The 25,187-nt window shown below is 40.3% G+C and overlaps 2 protein-coding genes across 6 annotated transcripts in view; one reads left to right on the plus strand and one right to left on the minus strand.

The window, feature by feature from the left end:
- The window catches only part of poglut2 (protein O-glucosyltransferase 2), an 85,718-nt gene extending 64,444 nt beyond the window's left edge, over positions 1 to 21,274 (minus strand). The window contains exon 1 of one of the 5 annotated variants that reach the window (XM_059964725.1): positions 21,154 to 21,274. Coding sequence is in view for 1 of the 5 variants with exons in the window: in XM_059964721.1 (XP_059820704.1) it covers positions 20,492 to 20,664 (173 nt within the window). In the remaining 4 variants the exon portion in view is untranslated. Of the gene's footprint in view, positions 1 to 20,491 lie in introns of all 5 variants that reach the window. The other 4 variants (XM_059964721.1, XM_059964724.1, XM_059964722.1 and 1 more) reach the window with 4 other exon arrangements.
- Positions 21,275 to 21,450: 176 nt separating this feature from the next.
- Positions 21,451 to 25,187, plus strand: part of ercc5 (excision repair cross-complementation group 5) — a 142,818-nt gene continuing 139,081 nt past the window's right edge. Inside the window, exon 1 of the mRNA XM_059963446.1 lies at positions 21,451 to 21,655. The gene's annotated coding sequence lies outside the window, so the exon portion shown is untranslated. The remainder of the gene's footprint in view (positions 21,656 to 25,187) is intronic.

The raw sequence follows: 25,187 nt of genomic DNA on the forward strand, positions 1-25,187 counted from the left end.
GGTACAAAATGATTGTAAATTCTAATTTTTAAACTTGAAAGAATTACTAAAAATTTGGGACTGCATCCAAGAATAAATCACCTGTTTGAAAAGAGGAAAAAAATGGGGATGGAGTCAAGCACATCTACATATAATGGCAAAGATTTCACTTCTCATTTTTTCCTAACATGTTAATAAATTCATGTCTTTAATTATGTGATTATATACTGTGATACTTTTAAAAATGGCATTTGCTATGGTGTGGATGTACAGAGCCATCACTTAAGAATTCTATGGTGGGACACAAAATTTTAACATAGTTGTACGAGGAATAATAGAAAGGTCGCTTCCGGGCTGGTCGGCTGCATTCGTGCAATACTACAAAGATCAGTACTTTGCCCTCAACAATATATAATTAATGTGGAAGACTTAAAAACAGCAAGGGCAATGCAGTGAAGTCTGTGGATACTACATAGTAACTACAGGATTAGACAAGTTTCTGACAGGATAAGTGAGATGGCAAGAAGATGTGGTATTTTGTGAGAAAGTAACAAAATAAAAATCGTTGATGTAGGGATAAAAAAAATGTGCTAGCCTACCAATGGCAAAAAAGGTTTTATTTGTTAGCACCAACAGAAATTATTACCCTACTTAATTACCCCAAGGTTTCAGGGACCCATCCTCTTGAATTATTGCAGTCCTTGTGGTTAATAATCAGTTGTGTTGGGAATTTTGGTTCTTTAATTCTACAAGTTACGTTGCTGAGTCAAGATCCTTGTGTGACTTGTAAGGAAATGTATAGATGCATTGACCGTCTGTCCTTCTTGGTCGCAGTCATTGCAGATTTAGGAAATGTTATTGAATAAGCCTTTACAAGTTACTGAAATGCATCTTGTATGCAGTGCAGTCACAATGCACTGGATATGAAGCATATGCTCAGAAAAGATACTAATCAAGTACTTTGTTTTATCCTGGATGGTGTTGGAACTCCTTGTGTGCTGTTGGATCTACAAACAGCTTAAATCTCTGGAGTTGCTTTTGAACTTGAATTTTTTTGATTCAGACAAGTGCTACCCACTGGTCAATACCTGATATTAATGCAGAAATCAATATCATGGTATATCTGTTTTTGTATAATGTGTTGTCCATTTTACCTCTGAAAATATAAAATTAAGAAACTATAACCTATCTCCTTGAAAATCGAAGTCCACTTTAAGAAAATTAAACTATTTTCTTGATTTACTTCGATGAATTAAAACAGCAAATGGAAAAAAGCTTTAATTGTAATTCTTTCTCTTGCTGATTTCCTTAAGTTTCAACTATTCTATGTTTTAACTATTACTCCTCTTCTGAGAAAGTGAACAGGTAATTCGTTCTCATTGTAAGCCCAAAAAAAGGCAAAAGTGCTGAAGGCACAGGAGTAAAAGAAAATCTGAATCCAGCACACTTGAGAATTGGTGGTACTGGATAAGATGGGTTTTTTTTAAAACTGATTTTTGGATGTTCCCCCTATTAAAACCCAAAAGCATGTTTACTTTTTTTGTTACAGTAGTATTACAAATATGACAGAGAACATGCTAACTTCAAAGAAAGTAAGCAGTACACAAATACTCAGCACCCTAGAAACAACAACAAATCTACCCATAGTATGCCAGAAACCAACAACAGTTATGAGTTAGTGAGATACTAGACGGCAGAAATTTCTGCCAACAATTTGATGCTGGATCGTTGGAGGTTTACTGTAGATGGAAAGTTCATATACATTCAGAAACTGGGTCCATGAACTTCATTGCTTTAAAAATCAAAAGAAAACGGTTTTACTCAGGTGTGACTAAATATTTAGTTTTATTTTGCAGAGAAGTACAAGAATTCATTTCACACCAACACTAAACAGTGCATTCCAGTTAATTGGGCCATCAGTTAATCAGGACAGCACTTAATTGGGACAACTCTTAAAGAACAAAAACTAATCGAGAAAATAGCTAAGAGTCTTTTTGTTTATTTGAGACACTATTCTGCTTAATTGGGACAGGAGACTTGATGAAAATTTTCTAACTAGAGTCAGTCGTGAGCATTTGTGTGGCCGTTAAGCACTACACTACGCTTCGAGAATACAGTTTTTAGTCTAAGTTGCACGCAGTTGTGTTCAAAAACCAGCAACTTTTATCACTGATAGTTGGGGAGAAATAAGCAGTTAAGACAATTCAGAACTGTTTTGACTTACTGTGGTTTCAAGCATTTAGGCTTGGTGATGCCAGAAATGGCAAGGAGTGAAAAAAAACTATTTCACTACTTCAACAAGTCAGGTACTACAAAAAATATTCAAAGTATGGACAACTATTTTGACTGTAATAATGAAAATGAAGTGAATGAAGGGAGTCCTTCATCTGCACTAGGTGTCTGGGCTGATTTTGTTCATTTAGTCCATCAAAAGAACATGGCAGCATACAGCAGATGAAATTCTCCATCAATAGCTACTAGGAACGAATACACAGTTTTATGGTAGAGTAGTAGTATTGGTAGAGTTCTCATTTGTTCCGTATTTCATTTAAATACATAATAGAAACATTGAAAACCTACAGCACAATACAGGCCCTTTGGCCCACAAAGCTGTGTCGAACATGTCCTTACCTTAGAAATTACCTAGGGGGACCCATAGCCCTCTATTTTCTGCACTCCATGTACCTATCCAGGAGTCTCTGAAAAGACCCTATCGTATCCGCCTCCACCACCTCGCCAACAGCCCTTTCCATGCACTCACCACTCTTTGCGTAACAAACTTACCCCTGACAACTCCTCTGTACCTGCTTACAAGCACCTTAAAACTATGCCCTCCTATGCTAGCCATTTCAGTCATGCGAAAAAGCTTCTGACTATCCACACGATCAATGCCTCTCATCATCTTATACACCTCTATCAGGTCACATCTTATCCTCCTTCACTCCAAGGAAAACAGGCTGAGTTCACTCAAACTTTTCTCATAAGGCATGCTCCCCAATCCAGGTAACATCCTTGGAAATCTCCTCTGCACCCTTTCTATGGTTTCCATATCCTTCCTGTAGTGAGGTAACCAGAACTGAGCACAATAGTCTAAGTGGGGTCTGACCAGGGTCCTATATAGCTGCAACATTACCTCTCAGCTCCTAAACTCAATCCCACGATTGATGAAAGCCAATGCACTGAATGCTTTCTTAATCAGAGTCAACCTGCGCAGCAGTTTTGAGTGTCCTATGGACTTGGACCCCAAGATCCTTCTGATCCTCCAAACAGCCAAGAGTCTTACCATTAATGCTATATTCTGCCATCATACTTGACCTACCAAAATGAACCACCTCACACTTATCTGGGTTGAAGTCCATCTGCAACTTCTCAGCCCAGTTTTGCATCCTATCAATGTCCCACTGTAACCTCTGACAGCCCTCCACACTATCCACAACACCTCCAACTTTTCTGTCATCAGCAAGTTTACTAATCCATCGTGACTCTATACTTAGGGGGTCAAACAGGCAATTCTGTGGACGCAGGAAAGAGACACGGATGGTAGTTTGTCTCCCAGGTGATAGGGTCTGGGATGTTTCTGATAGTGTCCACGATATCCTGAAGTGGGAAGGAGAACAGCCAGAGGTCATGGTACATATTGGTACCAATGGCATAGTGAGGAAAAGGGAGGAAGGAGGTCCTGAAAGCAGACCACAGGGAGTTAAGATGGAAGTTGAGAAGCAGGACCACAAAGGTAGTCACCTCGGAGTTACTGCCTGTGCTACATGAATGTGAGTATAGCAATAGAGTGAGGTAAAGGATAAATACATGGCTGAGGGATTGGAGCAGGAAGCAGGGATTCAGATTTCTGGATCATTGGCACCTCTTTTGGGGCAGGGGTGACCTGTACAAAAAGGACAGGTTGCACTTGAATCCAAAAGGGACCAATATCCTCACACAGAAGTTTGCTAAGGCTACTGGGGAGAGTTTAAATTAGAATTGTTGGCGGGGGGAGGTGGGACTCAAACTGAAGAGACTGGGGAAGAGGCGATTGGCTCACAAATAGAGAAAGCTTGAAGACAAGTGCGAGAGGGAGGATAAGCAGATGATTGAGAAGGGATGCGCTCAGACCGATGGTTTGAGATGTGTCTATCTTAATGCAAGGAGTATTATGAACAAAGCAGATGAGCTTAGAGCGTGGGTCAATACTTGGAGCTGTGAAGTGGTGGCCATTACAGAGATTTGGATGGCTTGGACAGAAATGGTTACTTCGAGTGCCAGGCTTTAGATAATTCAGAAAGGACAGTGAGGGAGGCAAAAGAGATGGGGGCATGGCACTGTTGATCAGAAATAGTGTCACGGTTGCAGAAAAGAAGGAAGTCATGGAGGGATTGTCTACAGAGTCTCTGTGGGTGGAAGTTAGGAACAGGGAGGGGACAATAACTCATACTGGGTGTTTTTCTTTATAGACCACCCAATAGTAACAGGGACATCGAGGAGCAGATAGGGAGACAGATTCTGTAAAGGTGTAATAATAACAGAGTTGTTGTGGTGAGAGATTTTAATTTCCCAAATACCCATTGGTATGTCCCTAGACAGAGGGGTTTAGATGGGGCGGAGTTTGTTCAGGAAGGTTTCTTGACACAATATGTAGATAAGCCTACAAGAGAGGCTGTACTTAATCTGGTATTGGAAAATGAACCTGGTCAGGTGTCAAGTCTCTCAGTGGGAAAGCATTTTGGAGATAGTGATCATAATTCTATCTCCTTTACCATAGCATTGGAGAGAGATAGGAGCAGACAAGTTAGGAAAGTGTTTAACTGGAGTAAGGGGAAATATGAGGCTATCAGGTAAGAACTTGGAAGCATTAATTGGGAACAGATGCTCTCTGAGAAATGTACAGAAGAAATGTGGCAAATGTTCAGGGGATATTTGTGTGGAGTTCTGCATTGGTACATTCCAATGAGAGGGAAATTATGGTAGGGTACAGGAACCGCGGTGTACAAAAGCTGTTGTAAATACAGGTGTCCTCCGCTTTCCGAATGTTCGCTTTTATGAAGGACTTACATTGGTACCTGTTTTTGCTAACCGAAAGAGGATTTTCACTTTTACGAGAAAAGACACTCGCTTTAAACTTGTGTTTACCCTGAGAAAGACTACCATGACCGTGAAGCCTTGTGAAGGCAATGTGTGCGCGCATGCGTGTACGTGCTGATTATTTTCTACAAATCGGTTTTGGCTCAATCTTCCCGATTCTGGTAACTGAAACTACACTGTACATACATCATTTCTACTTTATATAGCTGTGTATTTATCATATCATTCCTGCTTTTACTATATGTTAGTGTTATTTTAGGTTTTGTGTGCTATTTGGTATGATTTAGTAGGTTATTTTTCGGGTCTGGGAACACTCAGAAATGTTTCCAATGTAAAATAATGGTAATTGCTTCTTTGCTTTACGCCATTTCAGCTTACGAACAGTTTCACAGGAACACTCCACCTTCGGATAGTGGGGGAAACCTGTATAGTCAAGAAGAAAAGGAAATCTTACAAAAGATTCAAAAAACTAGGTAATGATAGAGATCTAGCAGGAAGGAGCTTAAGAATAAAATTAGGAGAGCCAAAAAGGACCATGAGAAGGCCTTGGCAGACAGGATTAGGGAAAACTCCAAGGCATTCTACAAGTATGTGAAGAGCAAGAGGATAAGATGTGACAGAATAGGATCAATCAAGTGTGACAGTGGAAAAGTGTGCATGGAACTGGAGGAGATAGCAGAGGTACTTAATGAGTACGTGCTTCAGTAGTCACTATGGACAAGGATCTTGGTGATTGTAGGGATGACTTACAGTGGACTGAAAAGCTTGGGCATGTAGATATTAAGAAAGAGGATGTGCTGGAGCTTTTGGAAAGCATCAAGTTGGATAAGTCGCCAGGACCGGGTGAGATGTACCCCAGGCTACAATGGAAGGTGAGGGATGAGATTGCTGAGACTCTGGCGATAATCTTCGCATCATCAATGGGAATGGGAGAAGTTCCGGAGGACTGGAGGGTTGCAGATGTTGTTCCATTATTCAAGAAAGGGAGTAGAGATAGCCCAGGAAATTATAGACCAGTGAGTCTTACTTCAGTGGTTGGTAAGTTGATGGAGAAGATCCTGAGAGGCAGGATTTATGAACATTTGGAGAGGCATAATATGATTAAGAATAGTCAGCATGGCTTTGTGGAAGGCAGGTTGTGCCTTCCAAGCCAGATTGAATTTTTTGAGGATGTGACTGAACACATTGATGAAGGTAGGTCAGTAGATGTAGTGTATATGGATTTCAGCAAAGTATTTGATAAGGCACCCCATGCAAGGGTTATTGAGAAAGGAAGGAGGCATGGGATTCAAAGGGACATTGCTTTATGGATCCAGGACTGGCTTGCCCACAGAAGGCAAAGAGTGGTTGCAGATGGGTCAAATTCTGCATGGAGGTCAGTGACCAGTGGTGTACCTCAGGGATCTGTTCTGGGACTCCTACTCTTCCTGATTTTTATAAATGACCTGGATGAGGAAGCGGAGGGATGGGTTAGTAAATTTGCTGATGACACAAAGGTTGGGGCTGTTGTGGATAGTCTGGAGGGCTGTTGGAGGTTACAGCGCGACATTGATAGGATGCAAAACTGGGCTGAGAAGTGGCTGATGGAGTTCAACCCCGATAAATGTGAGGTGGTTTATTTTGGTAGGTCAAATATGATGATAGAATATAGTATTAATGGTCAGACTCTTGGCAGTGTGGAGGAACAGAGGGATCTTGGGGTCTGAGTCCATGGACATTCAAAGCAGGTTGACTGTGGTTAAGAAAGCATATGGTGCATTGTCCTTCATCATCCATGGGATTGAGTTTAAGAGCTGAGAGGTAATGTTGCAGCTATATAGGACCTTGGTCAGACTACACTTAAGTGTACTGTGCTCAATTCTGGTCGCCTCACTACAGGAAATATGTGAAAACCATAGAAAGGGTGCAGAGGAGATTTACAAGGATGTTGCCTGGATTGGGGAGCATGCCTTATAAGAATAGGTTGAGTGAACTTGGCCTTGTCTTTTCTCCTTGGAGCGACAGAGGATGAGAGCTGACCTGATAAAGGTGTACAACAGAGGTTCCCAACCTGGGGTGTGAGATGGAATTTCTGGGGGTGCAACAAAGAGTGGCTTGTGTGCTTGAGTGATGAGTCATGAGTCATCACTCAGCCAGCTGCCAGTGTGCCTTGAGAAGTGGTAGTAACGTTTGTCCCAAGCATGCTCCAGTCTCCCGCTGCCTGAGTTGAGAGAGATGTAAACTCACTCCAGTCTCCCACTGCCCGAGTCAGCATTGAGGATTCTCATTAGTGTTACCTGGGAAGTTACACCTCAGAGTCGAGGAGCCTCATCATTGTTAGTTAGAAGGTTACATCTCAGAGTTAAAAATCACCTCATAATGCCAAAATCTTTATATATCCGGAATAACCATCAAGTAACGACTTGGCGTTAAAACCAAACCCGCAGACAGTAGGTAACTTATTCAATTATAAAATTTTAAAAAGCCGCATTTTGATAAAAAGCAGCTGAAGTCATTCATTCGTATTTGTCTCAATGCATTAAAGTTTTTGAATTTCAAAGGTTTTTTTCTCTTAAAAGGTTTTTTTTCTTGAATCGTTGATAATTTTGAATTATGTTAGTTGAGGAGGTATCATGGTTAGCACCGAGGATTTTGAATCGTATGATGGGAGTTCATATCTCCAGTAATCATCAGAAATAGGTGTGTAAATTCAATAGAAAGTAGCCTAATAATTCGCGTTACGTCCCTGTAGCATTTCCACCTGACAATTTATCTTGGCTTAACCGCAGATAATATCGTAATATAATATTCAGAAGCGTATTTCTCATGATACTTTGCTATCGGCGTGTCAGGTTGAGTAAAGTGGTCATCCCTGACTTAGTCAGATAGTTTTTTCTCATATTAGCTCATATTTTTCCCTTCATTAACCCTTCATCATGTCAAAAAGAGGGAAATGGAATGATGACTACATGTGTTTTCATTTCACTTGCACAACAGGAAATAATGGCTTGCAAAAACCCCAGTGCATTCTTTGTAGTGTTGTGTTTTCCAACTCAAATCTTGAAGCCATCCAAGCTTCAAGAACACTTCAAAAACAAGCATGGCGGAGCTGATGTTGAAGGACATGATGTTGGGTCATTGAAAATCAAAAGAGCTCGTTTTGATTCACAAGGAACACTTCCAAAATTAGGTTTCGTTTCTGTTGAAAAACCACTACTTCTTGCTTCATACCAAGTGGCATATGAAGTGGCCAAATCCAAGAAGCCCCATACAATTGTGGAAGATCTCATCAAGCCATGTGCACTGGAAATGGCAACAATTATCCTGGGCAAAGTAGTAAGAAAAAAATTTGAACAGGTGCCCCTATCAAACAATGTCATTCACAATCGAATCAGTGATTAGAGTTAAGATATTTTGGACCAAGTCATCTCAGATGTCAGAGCTAGTCCTCTTAAAATCTCTATTCAGTTGGATGAGTCAACTGATGTCTCCAATTGTAGTCAACTCATATTAGTGAGGTATGTCAATGATGGTGCTGTGAAGGAAGATTTCCTGTTTTGTAAAGATCTGAAAACAAACACAACTGCAAAGGATGTGATGCAGCTGGTGAAAGACATCTTTGCCAAACATGATTTAGATATCAAAGTCATTGGTTCTGTGTGCACTGATGGGGCACCTGCAATGCTCGGAAATAAATCTGGCTTTTCTGCATTGACGAAAACGGAGATTCCAGACTTGCAAGTTACCCATTGTTTTCTTCATCGGCATGCTTTGGCATCAAAAACATTGCCTCCAAATTTGAAGAAAGTCGTTGATACTTGTGTGAAGATCATCAACTGGATCAGGGGGCGTGCTTTGAACCTTCGCATCTTCAAGTCATTTTGTGAGGATCTGAAAAGTGAGCATTCAGTTTTGCTTTTCCACACTTTGTTGGTTGTCACGAGGACAAGCTTTAACCCACTTCTTTGAACTGCGGGAAGAAATCAAAGTTTTTCTGGAGGAGCTATAATGTGATCTGGTTGGGGCAATGAAATCACAGGAATTCGCCCAAATGATGGCTTACTTAGCTGACACTTTCACTTGTATGAATGACATGAGTGTTTCTTTTCAAGGAAAAGGGATAAACATATTGAAGGCTTGTGAAAAGTTGAATGCCTTCAAAGAAAAGTTACGCCTTTGGCGTCAAAGGATGGAAAGAGGCAGTCTCTCAAATTTTCCTTCACTAGAAGAGATGGTTGATGATGAAGAAATTGTGGCTCATTTGGAAATGCTGTCAGAATCGTTTGATGGATATTTTGCTGCTGGAGACCCAAAGATTTCAGAAGAATGGATCATGAATCCATATTCCCACAATTTGGAGAAAATGTCAGATGATCAAGAGCTGAAGGAAGATCTTATTGATCTGTGGACAAATTGAGCTCTTGAAATGCAATTTGAAAGCAAGACTTTGGCAGAGTTTTGGTGTGCAGCACTGGATATGTTCCCAAGACTTGGTGGAAAAGCACTCCGTGTCCTCACTCCATTTGCAACAACATACTTGTGTGAATCTGGATTCAGTTCTCTTTTGTCAATCAAGACAAAATCTAGGAATCGCCTGAATCCACAGGCAGACTTGCGGATCGCAGTCAGCAAGGAAGTTCCACGTTTTGACAAAATCATGAACGAGAAGCAGGAGCAAAGAAGTTATTGAATTTTATGTTTACAATTGGGATTGATTTTACTGTTTACAATTTTTTCTGAATAAATTAGAATCTAATTGCTCCGGAGTATTGTATGTGGTTCAAAAATTAGAAATTAGACTTCTTCATCTTCAAATGTGATATTACTATTGTAGGGGGTGCGAACATTAATCAAATATTTCCTAGGGGTGTAGGGCATAGAAAAGGTTGGGAACCACTGGTGTACAAGATAATGAGAAGCATTTATCGTGTCGATAGTCACAGGCTTTTTCCCAGGGCTGAAATGGCTAGCACAAGACGGCATAGTTTTAAGGTGCTTGTAAATAGGTACAGAGGAGATGTCAGGGACAAGTTTTTTTTTACGCAGAGAGTGGTGAGGCGTGGAATGGACTGCCAGCATTTGTGGTGGAGGCGGAAATGATAAGGTCTTTTAAGACACCTGGACAGGTACATTAGGCTCAGAAAAACAGAGTTATGGGTAAGCCTAGGTAGTTCTAGGGTAAGGGCATGTTCGGCACAGCTTTGTGGGCCAAAGAGCCTGTATTGTGCTGTAGGTTTTCTATGTTTCTATTTCCATGAAACTTCAGCTAATTGGAGCAGCCACTTAATCGGGCCAAAACGTACTAGACCTGAGATGTCCTAGTTAACCGAAATCCACTGTATACTATTGAAAATCATATTTCACTAGTGTACAATGGTATCAATTACTGATTTTATGGCACAGTTCTTTAAGAGCTGTCAACCTGCAGGGGGATTCTAAACTGAAATTGAAATTGTTCTCTCACTTAAATAATTCCAGTGTATTATTTTAAAAAGCAAGACAGTTAAACTCAATGTGCTGGTCAATATTCATCCATCAACTAACATTACACACATTATCTGATCAATATTACATCAGCATTTTGGCAAACTGCTGTGCTACATTTCCTGATTTAGATAACTTCAAAAGCCATTTCACTGGCCATACTCCAGTTTAGCACACAAAGAGATGTGAAATGCGCTTTATAAAATCACACAAAAGGATACAGCTGAGGTCATGCAGCTTGTCCAATCCATAATAACAAAGCACGATCATTCCATCTAGATATGTTCCACCCACTTGTTTCCCCCCCCCCCTCCTTTATCTTTGGATATTCTTAATCTGCAATATGTCAGATGGCAACAAGAAGGTATGCAGGAGATTGATTGGCTGGCTGAGCAGTGCTACAATAACAACACCCACAATGTCAGCAAGATCAAAGAGTTCATTGTGAACTTCAGATGGGGAAGCTGGGACCTTGGGGGGGCGGGGCTCAGTGGTGGAAAGCTGGTCAGCAGCTTCAAGTTCCAAGGTGACAACTTCTCAGAAGATCTATTCTGAGCTTAACACAAAGATATAAACAGCAACAAGGCTTGCCAGTGGCATACTGTGTTAGGAGGTTGAGGTGTTTTGGTATGTCCGCAAAGACTCTCACAAATTTTTGTAGATGTACCATAGAGAGTATCCTGACTGGTCACATCACTGCCTGGTATGGAGGCTCCAAAGAACAGGATTGAAAGAAGCTAGATTGAAATTAGTCAAACCCATCACGAGCAAAATCCCGTCCATCAAGGACATCTTCATGGCATGGTATCTCAAGGCAGTGCATCCATCACCAACGAACCTCACTATCTGGAATATGCCCTTTTTTCATTACTATGATCGAAAAGGAGGTACAGGAACCTGAAGACCTACACTCAGCGATTCACGAACAACTTCCTTCCCTCTGCTGTTAGATTTCTGAACAATTCATGAACACTGCCTTGCTACTCCTCTTTCACACTATTTATTTTTTGTAACCTTCAATGTACTGCTAACACAAAACAACTAATTTCATGACATACATCAGTGATAATAAACCTGATGCAGATTCTTAAATACATTTCCAGTTTCCTTTTGACAATTACTATCAAAACTGCTTCTTGTTCTTTCCTGGCAAAGCATTTCAGACCCAAGCCACTGACTGCAAACTTAAAAAAATCATGCTCATGCTATTTTCGGATCTATTACTAATCACTTTCATTCCATAAGTCCTGATCCTTAACCCAAGCAGAATAGGAACACTAGGTCTCCATTCACCCTTCTACACCCTTATGAATGCAATTAATAGTATCAGATTGCCTTGTGACGTTCCATTTTCCAAAGATAACAAATCTCACTTCTTCAAGTCAACTCACATAATTAATGCCTTAGAAAAATATAGGTAAATTTATTCTGTATATAATTCTCCAGTATGGCTCCAATTGTGGCTAATTCAGTTTTATATCATGACTGCCTTGCTCATTTACTCTATACAGCTATTTATAAAGCAAATATGCATTTATTTTAACCACTTTTTCAACATGGCCCATCACTTACAAAGAACCTGGCATAAAACAAAACATTAAAAAAATTTTTTTAGGAGGTGATTTTCTGCAGGGATCTGCTCTAGGACCCTCCTATTAGTGACATTTTTTTAAACAAATAACTTGGATGAGGAAATGGAAGGCTAGGTTAGTAAGTCTGGAGATGACCAGAAGGTTGATAGTTTACAAGGTTGTTGTAGGATACAACAGGACATTGATTGAATGCAAAGCTGGGCTGAGAATTGGCAAATGGAGTTTAATCCAGGAAAGTGTTAAGTGATACACTTTGGGAAGTTGAACTTGAAGGATGAATACAGAGTTAAAGGCAAGATTCTTAACAGTATGGAGGAACATTGAGATCTTGGGGTTCACATCCATGGATCCCTCAAAGTTGCAGTGCAGGCTCATAGAGTGGTTAAAAGGTGTATAGTGTGATTGCTCTCATTAGACTGTCTATAAAACTCTAGACCACAAATGGAATATCGTGCTCAGTTCTGGTCATCTCATTATAGGAATGACATGGAAGCTTTAAAGAGGGTGTAGAGGAGATAATCCAGGATAAGGCCTGGATTAGAAAGCATGACCTTATGAGGATAGATTGGGCAAACTAAGACTTTTCACTTTGAAGAGGACAACAATGAAAGGCAACTTGACAGAGGTTTTTAAGATGGTAAGAGGCATAGATTAAGTAGAGGTAGACAGGTAGAGACTTTTTCCCAGGCTGGAAATGCCTACTACAAGGGGGCATAACTTTAAGGTGCTTGGAGGAAGGTAAAGGGGGATGTCAGAGAAAGAGTGGTAGGTGTATGGAATGCGTTGCTAGGTGTGGTGGTAGAGGCAGATATATTAGAGACATTTAAGAGACCTTTACATCGGCAAATTGAAGACTACATGGGAGGAAAGGGTTAGATTGCTCTTGGGAGTAAATTAGAGGGCTGGTACAATACCATGGACCAAAGGGCCTGTACTGTGCTGCACTGTTCTATATTCTTGCACTTATTTTCGAGTCGTGCCTTCTAATTTATATTTCTTTTTCTCAGTCTTCCTACACAAAGTTGACACTTTTGCCTTTTACAGCATTAAATTTCATTGACCTCCTATGGAGAGCCCATTCCAGCAGCCTGTATACATCTTCAAAATTTATTACCATACTCATTCTTTACTATGCCTCCAAAAATTGACATCTGCCAACTTTGAAATTTTGCACTATGTAGCAAAACAAGATCATAAATACATAACCTGAAATGCCAGAGTAGAAACACTAGGGTAGATCACCATATACATGTGGATTCTGGTTAATTGGCCCATTGGTTATCATTGAGTCTCTTAATTGGGACAACTCTTAAAGAACAAAAATAGAGAAATAACTGGAATTCTCAGAATCAGAATCAGGTTTATTATCACCTGCATGTGTCATGAAATTTGTTAACTTATCTTCAAGGAGTCTTCATTTATTTGGGACACTACATCACTTAATTGGGACAGGAGACTGTCACTGAACAGTTTCTAATTAGCATCGGTCGAGTACATTTGTGTGGTTGTCAGACACTACACTGTGATTAGATCAAACAGTTTTTAAATAGCGTTAGTTGGGTGTGTTTGTGTTTAAAAAAACCAGTGATTTTTGTTCCTGATGGTTGGGGAGAAATGTGCAGTTACGGCATTCAGAACTGGCTTGCTCACTGCGATTACAAGCTGAGAGATGCCAGAAACAGCCGAGAGTGAAATGAAACAATTTTACTACTTCAACAAGTTAGGACTTATGAAGAATTTGAAGGTATCAACAATCATCTTGAATGTAACAATGAAAGTGAAGATTTAGAGGATGCAGTCGTTAAAACCAGTATATAAAGGCAGTCCATTATCCGCACTAGGTGCCCGCACCGATTTTGTTCATTTACAATCAAAGAACATGACAGCATACATTGGATGAACCCTTTGTCGATAACTATTAGAAACTAATAGTTTTATATTATTGTAGTAGTATTGGTAGTGCTCTCATTTATTCTACATTTCATTTAAATACATTTGTTATTCAGTTAAATGGTATTTTTATACCTTTGTGACTATTTCCATGAAACTTCTGTTAATTGGAGCAGCCATTTAATTGGATCAAAATGTACAGGTCCCAATTAACTGGAATCCACTGTACTTCCTTACTATCTGGAAAACTTTTCACTACCACATGCATCACAGTAGCACAACAGCTAGCATAATGCTTTACAGTGCCAGTGATTGGGGTTCAATTCCCACAGCTAGACAGGTTAATACTCCTCAGATGTTAACCATTTCATTCCCAGAATCATCATCATGAACCTCCTCCGGACTCTCTCCAATGATAACACATCCTTTCTAAGATATGGGGCCCAAAACTGTTGCCAATACTCCGTGTGGCCTGACTAGTGTCTTATAAAGCCTCAGCATTATCTCCTTGTTTTTATATTCTATTCCCCTTGAAGTAAATGCCAACATTGCATTTGCCTTCTTTATCACAGACTTAACCTGTAAATTAACCTTCTGGGAGTTTTACACGAGGACTCCCAAGTCCCTTTGCACCTCTGATGTTTGAATTTTCTCCCTATTTAGATAATAATCTGCACTATTGTTCCTTTTTCCAAAATGTCAGATATTTTCCAAAACTGTATTCATCTGCCACTTTTTCGCCCATTCTTCCAATTTATCTAAGTCCTTCTACAATTGCATTGCTTCCTCAGCACTATCCATCCCTCCACCTATCATCTGCAAACTTTGTGACAAAGCCATCAATTCCATTATCTAAATCATTGACAAACAATATGAAAAGTAATGGGCCCAATACTGACCCAAGGAACACCACAAGCTTTTTATTTATTAATTTATGGGATGTGGGTGTCACCAGCTAAATCAACATTTATTACCCTAGTTACCTTGAGAAGGTAGTGATGAGCAGACATCTGGAACCACTACAGTTGCTGAGGTGTAGGTACACCCACAGTGCTGTTAGGTAGTGAATTACATGAGTTTGACCCAGTGACAATGAGGAAGAGTGACACGTTTCCAAGTTAGGATGGTGAGTGACTCGGAGGGGGATTTCAAAGTGGTAGTCCTCCTAGGTATCTGCTGTTCTTGTCCTTCTAGATGGTAGTGCTCATGGGTCTGTAAGCTGTTACCTTAGTCACTAGCAGCCAACCAGAAAAGGTCCCCTTTATTCCCACTTACTGCCTCCTACCTGTCAGCCATTTCTCTATCAATGACAGTATCTTTCCTATAATTCCATGGGATTTTATCATGTTAAACTGTCTTATGTGTGGCACCTTATCAAATGCCTTCTGAAAATCCAAGTAAATGACATCCACTGCCTCTCCTTTGTCCACCCTGCTTATTACTTCTTTGAAGAATTCAAACAGATTTGTCAGGCAAGATTTTCATTTACAGGAACCATGCTGACTTTGACTTATTTTTTTCATTACTCTCCAAGCACCTCAAAACCTCATCCTTAATAATAGACTCCAACACTTTCCCAACCACTGAGCTTTGGCTAACTGGCCTATAATTTCCTTTCTTTTGCCTTCCTCCCTTCTTAAATAGTGGAGTGACATCTGCAATCTTCCAGCCCTCCTGAACCATGCCAGAATCAGGGTTCTTGAAATATCATAACCAATGCATCTGCTATCTCTTCAGCAACCTCTTTCAGAACTCTAGTATGTAGTCCATCTGGTCCAGGTGACTTATCTTAAGACCTTTGAGCTTGCCTGGCACTTTTACCTTTGTAATAGCAATGGCACTCACTAACACTGTCCGACCTCTGGCATGCTGCTAGTGTCTTCCACAGCGAAGAATGATACAAAGTACTCCTTAAGTTCTTCCACCATTTTTGTCCCTCGTTACTATCTCACCAGCATCATTTTCCATTGGTCCAATATCAGCTTTCACCTCCCTTTTACTCTCCATATAACATGAAAAAACTTTAAGATCCTGCTTTATATTATTAGCTATTTTGCCCTCATATTTCATCTTTTCACTTCTTACGGCTTTTTTAGTTGCCTTTTGTTGGATTTTAAAAACTTCCCACTCACTTTTGCTACATTATGTGCCCTTTTCTCAGCTTTTATGCAGTCCTCAACTTCGCTTGTCAGCCATTTGAGAACTACTTCTTCTATGGGACATATCTATCCTGTGCCTTGTGAACTATTCCCAGAAACTTCAGCCACCTCTGCTCTACCGTCATCCCTGCCAGTATCCCCCTGCAATCCACCTGGGGAAGCTCCTCTCTCATGCCTCTGCAATTCCCTTTATTCCATTGAGATACTGATACATCTGACTTAATGCTTCTCCCTCTCAAACTGCAGTATGAATTCAATCATATTATGCTCACTGTCTCCTAAGGATTCCTTTACCATACGATATAGGAGAAGAATTAGGCCATTTGGTCCATCGAGTCTGCTCTGCCATTTCATCATGACTTATTCATTTTTCCTCTCAGATCCAATCTCCTGCCTTCTCCCCATATCCCTTCATGCTCTGGCCAATCAAGAATCTATCAACCTCTGCCTTAAATATACATATAGACTTGGCCTCCACAGCTGCCTGTGGCAACAAATTCCACAGATTCACCACTCTCTGGTTAAAGAAAATCCTACCTTAAGCTCCCTAATAAAATCTGGATTATTACCAAACACCCAATCTAAGCCAGCCTTTCCCCGAGAAGGCTCAAGTACAAGCTGCTCTAAAAGCCAGCTCCTAGGCATTCAACAACTTCCCTCTCTTGTAATCCAATACCAATCTGATTTTCCCAATTCTTTGCAATATCCTATTACAATTGCAACATTGCACTTATTACAAGCCCTTTCCACCTACCTTTGCAATTTCAAACCCACCTCTTGGCTACTATTTGGAGGCCTATATATGATTTCCATAATAGTTTTTTACCATTGCAGATTCTTTAACTCCAACCATCCATTCAACATTCTCTGACCCTATGTCACCTCTTTCTAAAGATGTAATTTCATCTCTTACCTACAGAGCCACACCACCACCTATGCCTTCCCGCATGTCCTTTCAATACAAAGTATATCCTTTGATATTAAGCTCCCAACCTTGACCTTCTTTCAGCCATGATTCAGTGATGCCCACGTCATAATGGCCAATCTCTAAATTAGCCACAAGTTAATCTACCTTATTCCAAATACTGCGTGAATTTAAACATAGCACCTTCAGTCCTGCATTCTGCCTCTGTGGTACAGTTTAACTCCTTGCACTGTCTGCACTTGTACCCAATCATTGGCTTGTCCTTCCTTATATTCATATTACACCCATCATCTACTTGGAATCCTGGTGGCTCATCCTCAGTTCTATCATACTGGTTCCCATGCCCTGCCATATTAATTTAAACGACTCCCAACAGCTTTAGCAAACCTGCCCACAAGGATATTGGTCCTCCTCAGATTCAACTGCAACCCGTACAGTCATCAAAGGTTATGGAGAGAATGGGGTTGAGAGGGAAAATAAATCAGCCATGATGGAATGGCAATGCAGACTCGATGGACTAAATGACCAAATTCTGCTCCTATGTCTTATGGTGCCATACTCAATAGACTGCCAATTTTGTTATCCCTGATGACTGTTCCTAGAACTTTTCCCTCCATGGTGGTTAAATTAAGTTAAATGCAGTACTGGGTTCATCTCTAAACTTCACTTTGAATGCCAAGTATTGCTATGAATCAAAAACAATTGTATCCACAGACTCCACAATTTTGTCTCTTGGTTCCCTGTACAATCTAGGAATCGTCACGTTTAGACCAGCTGGTTAACTAAATGCCACTGGCCGTCTCTTAACTTCCCTTTATCCATTTAGAACCTAACCAGAATCCCAATTAAATATTCTTTCACTGTGTCCACACAAAGACTAAATTACACAACTGGATCTCAGTCATGCCATCTTGCTTCCATGAGTACTTTTAAATTTAACCTCTGATTAACTCGACTTCTCTTCCAGCTTTCTGCACTCTGTTTAGTTCTCTGTATTTTGGATATATTTCTGTGCAGGTTTTCCATAAGCATTGTTCACTAATCTTTAAAAAAAAATGTATTTGCATCTTCTTCAAATACCCCATTAAGTCCAGCAACTTGTGGTACTCCACAGGGGTCAGTTTTGGGACCACTTCCTTTTATGCTGTATATCAATGATTTAGGTGATGAAATCACCTTGGCTTTGTTGCCAAGTTTGCAGATGATACAAAGATTGATGGAGGGGCAGGTCGTGTTGAGGAAACAGGTCAGCTACAGAACGCCTTAGACAGATTAGGAGAACGGGCAAGAAAGTGGCAAATGAAATACAATGTTGGAAAATGCATGGTTATGCACTTTGATAGTAGAAATAAATGTGCAGACAGGGAGAAAATCTACAAATCTGAGATGCAAAGGGATTGGGGAGTCCTTGTGCAAAACACCCCAAAGGTTAACTTGTAGGTTGAATCAGTGGTGAGGAAGGCAAATGCAATATTGGCATTAATTTCAAGAGGTCTTGAATACAAGAGCAGGGTTGTAATGCTGAGGCTTTCTAATTGAATTGAATTTATTACCTACATCCTTCACATACAAGAGTAAAAATATTTATATTACGTCTCTGTCTAAATGTGCAACTTATAGCAATTTGTAATAAATAGTATGTAGAACAGGGCAGTCAATATAACATAGAAATACAATTGTGTCAACATGAATTAATCAGTCTGATGGCCTGGTGGAAGAAGCTATCCCGGAACCTGTTGGCCCTGGCTTTTATGTTGTGGTATCCTTTCCCAGATGGTAGCAGCTGGAACAGTTCGTAGATGGGGTGACTCGGGTCCCCAGTGATTCTTCGGACCCTTTTTACACACCTGTCTTTGTAATTGACCTGAAGTGGTAAGTTCACATCTGCAGATGTGCTGGGCTTTCCACGCTGTCCACTGCTGGCGATCTGACAGGAAGCCCAGGATCCAGCTGCACAAGGCACGGTGAACGTTGAGGTCTCTGAGCTTCTTGGTGAACTTGGAGGAAATCATGGTGAATGCTGAGCTGCAGTCCAAGAACAGCATTCTCACATAAGCATCTTTCTTCTCCAGATGTGCACGGATGGTGTGTAGAGTTGTGACTATTGCGTCCTCTATTGATCGGTTGTGTCAGTAGGCGAATTGTAGGGGGTCTAGTGTGGGTGGTAACATGCTGCAGAAATAGTCTTTGACCAGCCTCTCAAAGAATTTACTTATTATTGAGGTGAGTGCAACAGGTGAGTGAACGACACCAGTCATTCAGACATGTTACCTTGGTCTTTTTGGGTACAGGGACAACGGTTGAGGTTTTGAAGCAGGAAAGCACTCTACACTGGGAGAGGGTGTGGTAAGGCACTGGTGAGGCCTCACCTTGAGTATTGTGAACAGTTTTGGGCTCCTCATCTTAGGAAAGATGTGTTGGCATTGGAGAGGATCCAGAAGCAGTTCACAAGGACGATTCCGGGAATGAAAGGGTTATCATACAAGGAATGTTTGAAGGCTCTGGGTCTGTACTCGCTGTGATTTAGAAGGATGGTGGGGGGGGGGGGGGGGATCTCATTGAAACCTTTTGAATGTTGAAAGGCCTTGACAGGATAGATGTGAAAAGGATGTTTCACCTGGTGGGGGAATCTAGGACAACAGGGCACAGCCTCAGGATAGAGGGGTGCCTTTTCAAAACAGAGGTACAGAGATATTTCTTTAGCCAGAGGGTGGTGAATTTGTTACCACAGGCAGCTGTGAAGGCCAGGTCACTGGATGTATTAAAGGCAGAGATTGATAGGTTCTCGATTAGACATGGCATGAAAGGTTACAGGGAGAAGGCCAGGAAATGGGGTTGAGGAGGGGGAGAAAGAATAGCATGATTGAATAGCAGAGCAGACTCGACAAGTTAAATGGCCTAATTCTGCTCCTTTGGCTTATGGTCTAATCTTTACTGGCAGAGAATTCCAAAGATTTACCACTCTGTGTGAATAAGTTTAGTCTTTATCTTTTTTGTCATCCATTGGTCATCTGGCTTTAATTTTCCAACTCTTCTTCCATATGGACCATCAACTTTCTAAAGCCCCCCATTGTTCAATTACAATTTTCTCTAATAATCTTGATTCCAATTTCACCTTGGCCACATCCACCACCATCTCTCTGAAATTATTTTTATCTGACAGTGTAGAGTAATGTTTTATATACATTTTTCTAAATAATGCATTACAGTCACTTTTTCCTAAATGCTCCCCCTCCCTTCAATGATGATTAGTCCAATTGTTCTGGCTCATTTCCCAAACTTTAGTCCAGCCACACCTCTTTCCTAAATCTTCTAACATTTTTTCTTTGAATCCAGTTTATCACCGAACAGCCTAAATACAAAACTGCTTTACAAATTTAAAAAAGTGTAAAGCATGCTTTACTTACTTGACATTGTCTTCTGCAACAGCCTGAATAAAGAAATAGCGAACTGGAAGTACTTTGTTGGCATCCAGACCAGGACCCCATACTAGACTTCTCTTTGGACTTATTTTAGTTATGTTCTCAGTTGCAGAACTCGTTATTATAACAAGAATGCAAAATAACCACTTTTCTGACATTGTAAAATAAGTTTTTGTACTGCTTGCAATGAAATGAGAAAATAGCTTCGACGTGTGGTACAATGAAAAAACTGTCTAAAGTTCCTTACTAAATGTTAACACAAAGCAAACATTTTGTAGCTCATTTGCCCAATTTCGCACTGTTTACCATATCTTCAGAAAATATTTATCAACAAGACTCTGCAACCATACTTTGCGTTTCAGCCACACAGCACCTGGGCGTCGATGCGCACCCTGAGCGCCTGCTTCCCAATACTCAAAGCTGATTGGACGGCGCGGTCGTGCGTGAGGAACGCTGGGAAGCGTAGTTCTGGTTGCTAGGAAACCAGCGGCGACGATTAAAAACTAAATTTAAAATCTGGCCCTGTTGGAAAGTTATCTTCACATTGCGAACATGATGATGTAGTATTAGCTCTGCTCGGAATGAATAAGGAACAGAGAGAACAATAATGCCTATCTGGCACCTGCAGCGTCCTACGGCCTGTTTACCTCTACAAGGCCAAGGCGTCGTGTGGCTCCACCTCAGCTGGGACACTGCAAAGTCGAGCGAAAGAAGGGGAGATGGCCCTTCATTAGCAACTTGTTCACCCTGTCAGGAGTTAGGTTACTTCGCGGACTGTTACTGTCTGTTCCTAAACTGAAAGTAAAAATTGTGTCGATTAAACCACCAGGCGCTCTGTTGGCAGCGCGACAAACGTCCAGCGTGCTTTATTCTGACTGTTGGCGGCTGAAGTGGTCGGGTCGAGGAGGCGGGTAGATTTTCCGGGCCCTCAGCCTACAGGACGGCAGGTTAACGCTTCCAATATCGTCCAAGGAAAGCAGCTTCATGCTAGTCAGTGGGCGTTAGTTCGAGGAAGTACAGGGTTGCTGTGACATTGCATGAATAGAGCATCTTCAGTCTTTCAAGGATCAACCACAAGAATATCGCCAGTAAATTTTGACACTGAGCCACATAATATGTTAGGATTGACGACCAATAGCTTGTTCGGAGGTAGGTTTCAAGTAATAGATTCCAGAAAAAGAGATGGATGGAAGAGACTGGACAATGGAATACTGCGGTCAGCCTAAATTGCAAATGCTTAAGGGATGTAAAATATCATATGATAGCTATAAGTAATAATGTTAATAACTATTTTATCACTATGACCGCAGTTGCAACCTGATTTAGAAGCTGGGGAGAAAGAAAGCAAAATTGGGTTACTGACCTAAAGCCAATGCTAATAGTATTTTTTAAAAAGGTAGAAATACTCAACAGGTCAGGAAGCATCTGTGGAATGTCGGAATTCTTAGATGTGAAAAGTTTATTCTATTTCTCTTTCCATTTCTGGAAGTTATTTGATTTTTATTTTGGGGATCCAATTGCTTATGTACAGCATAGTTTTTCTTAAATCCTTTTCTGTTAATATTTTCCTGCAAGAAAATAAGTGTCAAGGTAGTATATGATACAATAAATGTAAAACATGAAGGGCAGATGGAGCCATATGGTGAAATATGTGAGCAGTATTTCTTAATACTGGGTCTATCCAGTCCCCATTTGATGGAATCGAATCTGCCTTCATTCACTGTTGTCAGATTTTAAACACTTTGTTTTTTTGTTAATATATCTGTACCACAATTCTTTGAGCAAAATAATTTGGGATGGATGTGTTTTTAGGGATTTTAGAAACTACTATTTTTACTATCCCTCTAACATGATTCCAGATGAACAGTCTGACTTTTAAATAAAATTTTGAACTTTGTGTGAAAATCTGTTTGGGAGTAACTATGTCCCTGCAGAGTTTTTGATCAAAGTATTTTGCTGTTTAATAATTCAGAAATAAGAATTATTCAGAGTTAAAATTATAGAGTCAAGCAGTGTGAAATCAGGCCATTCAGTCCAACTTGTCCATGTCCACCACAACATCCAGTGGCCTGTAATCCTCCTAGTCCTTCTCTTCTAATTCAAATACCTCTTCTATGTTGTAGTTGTACCCACCTCACTTCTTCCTCTGGGCAGCTCGTTCCAAGTATTCAGTCTGTGTAAAGAAGGTACCTTTCAGCTCTTTTAAATCTCTCCCCTCTTGTATTTGTATCCCTTCACGGGCAACACTTTACAGTATAGGTATAATCACATAGTCAAAATCGAACAAATTTGTATTCAAACCATAAAAGAAAAATAATATATTAATGAATCTTAATATTTTAACTGGGCTCCACGCTATTACGCCTTGGGGCATACCAGAGTTTGGAGTTCAATCCTGGTGCTGTCTCGTTGTAAATTATTGTGTGATTAGGCTAGTGTTAAATAGGTTGTTGGGCAGTGTGGCTCATTGGGCTGGCAGGGCCTGTACCGCACTGTATCTCTAAATAAATAAAATACTAATTTCCATGAGGAATAGTGAAATTAGACCATTCAGCCCACCTTGTCTGCTCTGCCATTCCATTATAGGAAACATCCTCTCCACATCCACTCTATTTAGGCCTTGCAACATTTGATATGGTTTCAATGAGGCCACCCCTTATTCTTCTAAATTCCAGTGAGTACAGGCCCAGGGCCTATTCCCCTAGTCTGTCTAAGTCCTTCTGCAGATACCCTGTTTCCTCAACATTACCTGCTGCTCCACCTATTTTCATATCACCTGCAAACCTGGCCACAAAACCACCGATACCTTCATTCAAATAATTTATAGTATGAAAAGAAGTGGTCCCAATACCAACCTCTGTGGCATACCATTAGTCACTGATAGCCAACCAGAAAAGGTCCCTTTTATTCCTACTCCCTGTCTCCTGACAAGTCAATGGTCTATCCATGCTAGTACTTTTTCTGTAATAACATGGGCTCTTGTTAAGCAGCTTCATGTGCAACCCCTTGTCAAAGGGATTCTGAAAATCCAAATAAGCAACATACACTGACTCTCCTTTGTCTATCTTACCTGTTTTTCCTCAAAGAATTCCAACAGATTTATCAGGCAAGGTTTCCCTTAAGGAAACTAAGCTGACTTTGACTTATTTTATCATGTGCCTCTAAGTACTCAAACCTCATCCTTAATAATAGACTTTAATATCTTTCAAATCACTGACATCACTGGCCTCTCTCCCTTCTTAAAGAATGGAGTGACTTTTGCAAATTTTCAGTCATCAGGAATCATTCCTGACTTAAGTAATTTTAGAAAGATCATTGCTAATGCTTCCACAATGCCTTCAGCTACGTCTTTCAGAACCCTGGAATGTAGTCCAACTGGTCCAGGTGACTTAGCTTCAGACTTTTCAGCTTCCCATGCACCTTCTTCTTGGTAATAATAATGATGCACATTTTTGTTATTCTGCTAATATCTTCCACAGTGAAGACTGACAGAAAATACCTGTGCAGTTAATCTGCCATTTGTTTGTCCCCCATTACTATCTCTCCAGTGTCATTTTCTAATGGTTCGATATCCACTCTCATCTCTCATTTACAATTATATATCTGTAAAAACTTCTTGTACTGTCTGATATTATTAGCTAGCTTGCTTTCATATTTCCTTTTTTCTCTCTAACTTTTTTAGTTGCTCCTGTTGTTATTTAAAAGCTTCCCAATCCTCTACCTTCCCACTAATTCTTGCTGTATTATATGCCCTCTCTTTAGCTTTTATGCTGCCTTTGACTTCCCTCTGTGTTAGCCATGGTTGCAGCATCCTCCCTCTAGAATACATCTTCAGCTTTGGTATATATCTTTCTGCTCCTTCCAAATTTCACCACAGAAACAGCAGCAATTGCTGTTTTTTTGTCATCTCTGGTAGTGTCTACTTCTCTCAGGCTTCTGTAATTCTGATACATCCAATTTTAACTTTTCAAACTGCAGAGTGAATGCTATCATATTTTGATCGCTGTCCCCTTAAAGTTCTTTTATCTTAAGCTCTTTAATCACATCTGCATATGTAATACCCAATTCAGAATTGCAATTCCCCTAGTGTGTTCGACCACAAGAAGCTCTAAAAAACCATCTTGTAGGTCTTCTACAAATTCTGTCTTGGGATCTGCCACCAACCTGATTTTCCAAATCTACCTGCATATTGACATCTCCCATGATTATCATAGCGTTGCCCTCTTTACATACCTTTTCTATCCCCCGTTGTAATTTGTTCCCACATCCTGGCTACCGTTCAGAGGCATGTACTAGGTTTGTATATAGCTTCCATCAGGGTCTTTTCACCCTTGGAGTTTCTTGACTCTACTCAAAAGGATTCTACATCTTCTGATCTCTGTCACTTCCTTCTAAGGATTTGATCTAATTTTTAACCACAGTCACCCAATCCCCTTTGCTTACCTGCCTGTCCTTTTGATACTTGGATGTTAAGCTCCCAACTATGATCTTTCAGCCATGACTCACAGATACCCACAATGTCATACCTGCCAATCTCTAACTGCCTTATTGAGAATCAGAATCAGGTTTATTATCACTGGCATGTGTCATGAAATTTGTTAATTTAGCAGCAGTAGTTCAATGCAATACATCATATAGAAGAAAAATAAGTAAATTATAGAATATGTATATTGACTAGATC

This window comes from Hypanus sabinus, chromosome 3 (assembly GCF_030144855.1).
Source record: "Hypanus sabinus isolate sHypSab1 chromosome 3, sHypSab1.hap1, whole genome shotgun sequence".
NCBI lineage: Eukaryota > Metazoa > Chordata > Chondrichthyes > Myliobatiformes > Dasyatidae > Hypanus > Hypanus sabinus.